This window comes from Teleopsis dalmanni, chromosome 1 (assembly GCF_002237135.1).
Source record: "Teleopsis dalmanni isolate 2A chromosome 1, ASM223713v2, whole genome shotgun sequence".
Lineage (NCBI taxonomy): Eukaryota > Metazoa > Arthropoda > Insecta > Diptera > Diopsidae > Teleopsis > Teleopsis dalmanni.
This window is the reverse complement of record NC_051846.1, coordinates 56894208-56902674: the sequence shown is the minus strand read 5'-3', so window position 1 is coordinate 56902674 and position 8467 is coordinate 56894208. Positions and strand designations below refer to the sequence as shown.

Genomic DNA, 8467 nt, shown 5'->3' with positions numbered 1-8467 from the left:
ATATTTTTTTTTATATTTCATTTAAAAAAAAAATAATAAAATTATAATAATTTAATTTTATTTGATTTGTAGTATTAAATTATTTATACGTATTTTTTAAATTTTTTATAAACTAGTTATAAACTAATAACTAGTTGATATATGTTGTCCTAGTTCTACTTATTTAATTTATACCTCATTTAATGAATTGAAATTTAATTGAAGATTTTATTTTCTATGTTTAATTACAACTTCATTCATTAAAAAATTTTTATTCAAACAGTGGTTAAGAACGCATGTGCCATGAAAGATACTTCAAAAATATGAAACATAAATGAGATACGGGAAAAATATTGATTTTTCCATATCTGAAGTTTCAAACTAAATTGTTAAGTACAAAATTCGGGGTGTGGGTGCTGAATATCGAGGATACTTTTAAGGCGTATGTTAAAATAAGAACAGCAGTTTCCTCCTTGCAAGAAAAATTTATTTATAAGTTATTTGTATACATAAATATCTTTCATTTAATATTAAACTAAAGAAAGTATCCCATAATATTGGTTAATAAGTGAACAAAAATAATTAAGAAAAATGCGCGCTCATTTTGCTGGAGATGTTATTTCGCACGAAAGTGTTGATAGAATTGAACAGGATTCACCGTCCTTAGAGGAGCGCATCGAGGAATTCAAACGTGACTCCAAAAAAATGGAAGAGTTAGAAGAGTTTATAAATGATGTACTAACAAAAGCAGAAGCAGAGGCAATTAAGAAACAAAGTTCTAAACATAACATAGGTTCGCAACAGGTAAAAAAATTTTTTTACTAATATTTCAGATATGTTATTTCAATTTATTAATTTTTTTTTTAATATTTTAGACTAAGGAAAAAACTCGACAGAGTAAGTTTAATAAAAATGCCATTCACAGTAAGTTTGGACATATATGTATATATCTGCATATAAAATTATGTGTCCTTGATTTCGTATTTATAAAGTTTAAGGAAATGTAAATCCTCCTGGATTAAAGTCGCGTGTACATTTTGTTACATAAAATACCTTTTCGCATGAATCCTTATAATTTTTTTCTGCACAGAATAAAAGAATCAATTCAAGAATATACAATGTATTATAATACATCAAATTGACCGAATCGAAATTGTACTTACGCACATCCTTGCAAGCGTTAAATGCCTGACGTGCTGTATCCTGCATGGAATCCGGCAATATGATTGAGATTTGTGCTATTGTCTTTTGTATATTTAATTCGCCTTTTTTTGTTAACTGCAATAGATAAACGTCTTAAGAGATATTATGTTTTATTTATCCATAAAGTTTAAAACATAATTTGATTTATATTTACCGTTCCAGCCAATTGAGCTACGCATTTGGTATAACACTACAATATAAATAATATATATTAGCTTAATATTAATTTATTTATAAATATTTGCTATAATAATTTAAATTAACAGTGTTTATTTTTTTCGATTTTGTTCAACATTATACTCACTTTTAAATCCTGATTATTTTCAGTAAACTCACCCGCCCTTAGTTTATTTAGAATTTCTACGGGAATTTTAAATTTTGGTGCACAACCATGTCTCATCATATCTAGACTTTGATGAAACTGTTCTACTGTTATCTAAAAATAATAAAAAATTTTTTTAAATTAATTATTTAAAATATAAAATAAAAGTTTTTATAAAAGTTTTACTCTGAAACTTTCCTCTTGTGTTAAAATTGTTTTTTATATCAGATGCATTTTTTTTTTCCAAAATATTTTAGTCTTAAAAATTTTGAAACTTTTGTTGACAATTGAGTATTAAAAAGGATTGGAAATATTATTTTCTTAGTGATTAATCTAATCATCATTGCTCTGGTAGTTTATTCAGAACTATATTTCTTTTTGTTCCTTTTAATCATACTTGTTAAATGCTAGATTCAATTTTTAAGATAAGAAGTTGGAATAACTAATTTGTTCATAAGATCTATTTAGAGAAGATGAGTTTATTATATTTAATTAATAAATGTGTTGTATTAGCTTTAATCTTTCTATTTTGTAATTAAGTAATTGAGCAAAAGTTTTAAGTGTAATAGTACATTTCCATTGGCTCCGTTAGATCAGTTAACTTACTTGAGATTCAAGTACTATAAACAAACTCAAGTAAGTTAACTGGTCTAACGAAGCCAATGGAAACATACTATAAACATTTTTAAATAAATATGGCTAACGCGGAATGTATAAAAACAAGCCTTAAGTGAAAAAAAGTTTCATTCTTACTTCTAAATATGTTATTAATATCAAACATTAATAAATGAAATCAATATATATTACTGCAAAATAAGTAAAAATTAATATTAAAAATGCAAAATATAAGAGAGAGGTTTATATATGTATATAGAATTTATTGAAATCATAATATGATGAAAAGAATACCTCATGTATTTAGTATAAATGTTAACAAGGTTTTATAAAAATATTATATAGTAGTTTTAAATTAATAGAGAATAGTTCAAACATTTAGCCTAGAAGTAAGTAATTGCAAAGAAGTAACTATGATTTTGTTTGAATTAAGTAATGAGCATACCTGAAAAATACGAAACCGTTTTATACAGCACAGTTAAAGGAACACCTCCAAACTTAAAGTATATAAACTCCCTGTCTACCAAGTTTACTAATATAGTTAACAAAAAAGAAATCTCCAATATTTAATTAACCCCTAAAAAATTTTTTATCTGATTTGCAATAAATTATTATTATATCTGATTTGCAATTTTTCGCTTTGTCAATTTTTTGGTTACATACATACATATAATATATTATAATTATAAAATATGTTAACTATGGGTTTAACAACAAGGCTAATTATAGTGTTTTTTTAACGATTCACTCTATTTAAAAGATTGGCAGATACTGAAATAACTTATTCGAAAAGTTAAAGTTATGAAATACATAATATATTGAAACAGTTTGTTTTGATTTATTTAATTACATGTAGTCTCTTAGAGAAAACTATAGCTACGATACTTCTGTAATTGGTCAATATTTTAAGCAGAAGTTACACACAAACTATTTTTACGGTTGGAATTTATAAGCGAAAACTTTTTGCTAAATCGGACTGATTTCGACAAGTACAATAAATACAAAAATTTATTATTATTAAAAATATAGTACCACTAGATCATTAGCGATATCTGTCACAGTCGTCGTAACAGCTTAATTTAACTATAGAATTGAGATCGCACCCATAATATGAGTGAGATCGACATTGTATCCATAATATGAATTAGATCGACTCCATACTGAATGTTACTTAAACTATAGTACTATTCAACTAGTCGACCACTATTAAATGTGGGTATCGTTAATTTGATTCCATTCATTTTGCATCACATATTCGTTCAAAGTTTTCATTACCAGTATAACTTTAAAAATGATAATATATAGTTTAATTATTTTAAACAGTTTCAGAATCCAGATTGTTTTAAGAAGTTTTATTCGTATTGTCAATGGGTTTCATTATATATATAGCACATATTTTAATTTTTCTTTAAAATTCAAAATTCATTACCACCGCAATTTTAAGTTGGTTATATTAAATTAAATTTTGTACAATTTAATTCACATTTGTTTTTATTAATATGTTCACATAAAAGTATAATATTTAAAAATTAATTTAATATAATTATAAAAATATAAATATTAAATATACGTAATATATTATTTTTTCTTTTCAATTTATATAAATAATTAAGATTTTAAATTAATTCCATCCCATCACCCAGCCTAGAGACGAAATGTCACTCATACAATATACGATTCTTAGAAGTGGGAATCTAAAAAGTATATATGTGTATAAAAAATTTTAAACATTAATCATTGAAAACTTTGCTCATTGAAAAAACACTATTTTTTTATTGGAAGAAATATTGTTTAATTCCATATGGTTAGAAAAGTGCTGTGGCGACTCTATTCCTTGAATATAATTTTTTTTATTAATACCCGTAGTTTCCTAAGTTTAAACGTAATATTATTAAGTTCAATGACGTTGAGCGCTTTTGACTCCGGAAAGCTTGGAAAAGCATATAAAATTCAATAATCAATTGATCAAGGACCTATTACAATGCAATGTTAAACACTATTTGCAGCTATTTAACCATAATAAAAATTTTTTGTGCTGATATATAATAATGGATGAAACCATCATCAGCTAAGCAGAAAGAAATCAGTGGATATTATCTAAAGCGATTCTGCTGGGAAGATTATTATATTTATATATTGGTATACACTTGTTATTCCTGGAAGATATTGTATTGTTTAAATTTGTATCCTCTTCAGCCGTATACGTCAGGTTTAAACCCCTATATCAAAAGAGCACTCCAAGATTAGATATCTGATATTAACAATGAAGTTATATCCTAAAAAATTGCCTATTTCAAATCTATATATAAATCGTTGACTTGTAATTGAATTATTCTTATAAACAAAGTCGATTTTCCCAGAAGATATTGTATTTTTTGAAAATTAGTATCTGGAGTAACTAAGTGATGTGTATTATTTAATAGGATCGTTTTTTTAAATGAAAGTTATTTATAATTTTAATTAATTAGGTTGTAATTTTTCAATGATTTTTTAATATATTATCCACACTTTCACTTCTGTTGCATTTAATTTTATTTTTTATAAACTCACCGTATTAATTAATCGTATAAATAATATATTTATTAAAATATGTTTGAAAATTTTTGCCATTTTAGTGACACGTTTGATTTAGATAAAATTTGCAAATGAAAACTTTGAGATAGTTTTACCTTTTTATAATATTTCAGAAAGTTTTAAACGAATTTTCGTAATATAGGGAGATTTTTAATTAAATGCTTAAAGTTAGTAATTAAAGTTTCAATTCTGAAAAACGCAACAAACTGTCATATTATATAGAAAGCTGTTAATTAAACAATGCGGAAAATATAATATTACTGTTTGTTAAAAACTTTAAAACGAGTTATTTACAAATAGTTTCTCAATTGCTGGCAATTGGAGATTTTCTAAATGAATATTCATAATCTAATATGTGTTCTATATGATATATACATGAGTTATATATGAGCATTGTGCAAAAGAGACAGATTCTAAATACACTTCTTTTTATACACTTTTGATTTGATTATGATTTTTAATTAAGTAATCCATTACATGATCATAATCTTAAAATGTTAGAAGATTCTCTATTCAACTAAAAATATTAAGGTAGGTAATAATTTGGTTTTTATTCCCCCTAAGTGAAACCCATAACATCTGTTATTAATTAAAGTTTGACTTTGTTATGCGAATAGATAACGATATCGTTTTAAAAATACTCAGTACTTTTTAATATCGTTAAATTATTCTTCTTCAAATCATTAGTATTACACAAGGCCGACAAGATTGTTCTGGGTTTCAGCACTATGCCTGTTGTGGTGATAAAAATTTATATTAAAATTTGGTCTTCTGTGAATGTCCCCATTCAGTCTATTTCGTGTTTTCATATATATTCATATGTATTAATAACTTAACCTATTCTAGCTTGCAGATTAGTGTCAGACATCTAGTGCCACTAAATGCCATATTTGGTGTTCATTAAAGTCGGTTATTCATTAAAGTCGGTTATTTTATTGGATTATAAAGGCATTCTTTCACTGTCATTAATTAAAGTTGTTTTTAAATTTGTATTGTTTAAGTGAATTTGTTGATTAGTCGATGTAACACTGGAGTTCCATATCGTTTTAAGTTAAATACCTCTAGTTCTATTGATTTTGAAAAAATAACACCTTTAGTTGATCCTGTTTTATCTGTAATTCTGTTTTTGAAGAATGTAACTGATTACATACATACATTCTAGTTTTTCATATTTTAGAATATGAGCAGAATATCCGGGACTTTCGTTCTCATTACTTTCTTATTCATTTCAAGACCAGACTATAAGAAATTTACGTACAAATAACAGATTATTCTTAAGGTTAAAATTTGAGTAGACAAAATTATTATTAGAAAATATTACTCTAGAGATTTTTCCCTTTTCTCTTCTTTGTTTTAATAGAGAATATTTATTCATTATTATAATAATGAAGATATTAGTAAAGGGAATCTCAAGACTGTTTAGTATAGAATTTAAGGTAGTTACCATATTCGTAGGAGGTTTTTTAGTGGGGGTGAGGGTTTGGGGTTGGTTGGAAGATTTTGGTTGGAGGAAGATTTTTAACTCTATATTACGTTTACTATTGAATGTATACCCTTGCTGATAATGGAACTGAAGTATCAAAGGTACATTCATATATGCATATGTATATATAATATAGTTCCGTTTTTTGTTTTTCTAATGTATTTTTCAATGGTATACATTTTTATATTGTAAAATGTCGTAAGCCAGATGGTATAGCGAAACTATTGTATTTTTTTCGAATAACTATTGAATACTTGTTTTCAATATTTAATTTTATTTTAATTTTGCCAATAATGCTTAATTTCTAGTGATCAATTATAATACCACTTTTTAATTTTAAGATGTGTTAAGTGCTTATGTATCTAAAAGTATCTATCTTTTATTTCAATAACAATTTGTAATAAAGGAAATTCAATTATATATAACTTTTCTAATTATTATATTCAAAAAGTTTTATGCTTTAGTTTTCGCCATTATTTAATGTGGTATAGATTCGATAATATCTATTTGTGACAATTGTGCTTATTTAGGAGTTCTGGTCTAAGTATTTCCCAGAGAGTTTCTTAAAGCATAGAAATTTTTTTGTCTATGTATTGATCATTTATTGTGTATCCTATCCTACCACGAAATTAATTAATTATATTTATTTGAACAAAATGAACGCAATGAATAAGTTAAATGAATAAAAATAAAAAAAATTTTTGGGTTCCTGGATACGCACAAGATTACAGTATATTAAATTATTGTTGTATAAAAAGAAACGAATTGGTGCACAATAGATCAAGCTGGTCTCAATGCATTAGGGCCTTAGCCTAACCCAAAACCACTCAATACTATTGACCATACCAAAGAAAGGAAATGAAGCTTAGAAACGTAAAACGCACTTTTATTGCATTTTGCCACCTTTTTTAAAAAAAAAAACGATTTTTATCAAGTTAAAAAAAAAGCATTAATACTATATATTATAATTTATTTTTTTATAAATTTTTTATTTTATAATAAAATAAAATAAATAAAATGAAATAAATTATTCAGAAAGAAAAAAAAAACCAATATTATATAAATAAAATTCAGGTTTTCAAACTTTATAATAAAATTCAAGCACCTAATAGTATTTAATAAGCTTATTTAAATAAAATTCTATATTAATTATATATATAACTTTTGATAATAATTTAATAATAATCGCATGCTTTTATCCTTTACTAATAAAAAAATAATAATTTTTTTTTATTTTTTGCAATGCTTTTTATACACATATTTTTACCCCGAAAATATTTAAAAATAAAAACATGCCAAACTTAACCTCACACCTAATGAAAAAGGTTTTACTATACCAGATTTCAAGAATGGAAAAGTGGTTAATCGTGCACGAGGATTCGTTGTGCGCATTTTCGATGCCATCTGCAATTGCGCCAATACCGCTGCAGCGCCAGCACAACGTATTAAATTACGCGCCAAACGCGCTCAATCTGCTGCAGCGGCAGCTGTCAACAGAAATACTAATGCCACCTTAGCGGATGAGAATGGTGAAAAAATGGATTTAAAAGAGGCGAAAGTCAAAAAACAGGATAAAAGTAAAGATAAGTTAATTGATAAGAAAAAGGACGACAAAATTCAACAGGAGGAAAAAATGGAAATGTTACAATCTCAAAATTAAATATAATATATAACATTTGTATTCATATGAGCCCAAGAGATATACAGTTTAGTAATAGTATCTGTATTAGGAATTTGTTAATAGTATAAAGTCGGTATTAAATAATTCCATATTCTAAAAGTTCCTCCCACAAAAATGTATTGTATAAAAACTTAAAAATTTTATTATATATTTTAAAAAACGTAAATAGATTGTGTTAAAACAATATAAGATACTTTATCTTATTGTCAAGGTAAGGCTCAAGCACGGAATATTACAATAGCTTTATTAAAATACATTTTTAAACAGAATTGATCAATAGCATTCGTTTACCTCATAGTATATCAATATATTTAAAAGATCGCGGCGAACCTATTAGGATGTCAGATCATTTCATAGATTTTTACTCAATTTTTAATAACAGAAGTGTTCAACAGCAAATGCTAAATTATCGAAACATTAGAAAAAAATAATAGCATAGGTAAATTTTTATAAGATAATAATTAAGTATTTAATATCGACTTTTACTCTTAATTATTTTGTGTTATTATCATGCAATTTTGGTATATAAAACTGAAGTGATAGCAAAATGTTGATAAGATTTAAATAACCTACTTTTGCATTTATACCGCACAAAAGAGAATTATACCCA

At 25.3% G+C, this 8467-nt stretch overlaps 1 protein-coding gene across 2 annotated transcripts; it reads left to right on the top strand.

Annotated features, from left to right (window-relative positions):
* Positions 1–269: 269 nt before the first annotated feature.
* LOC119672758 lies at positions 270–7985 on the top strand. Of its 2 annotated transcripts, none has more exons than XM_038083880.1 (3): positions 270–783; positions 855–876; positions 7517–7985. In XM_038083880.1, the coding sequence occupies exons 1-3, from the start codon at positions 571–573 to the stop codon at positions 7834–7836; spliced, it is 555 nt and encodes a 184-aa protein (XP_037939808.1). In that variant the 5' UTR covers positions 270–570; the 3' UTR covers positions 7837–7985. The 2 variants fall into 2 exon arrangements, with proteins under 2 accessions (XP_037939808.1, XP_037939807.1); XM_038083879.1 differs by having other exon boundaries at positions 7502–7985.
* Positions 7986–8467: the final 482 nt, after the last annotated feature.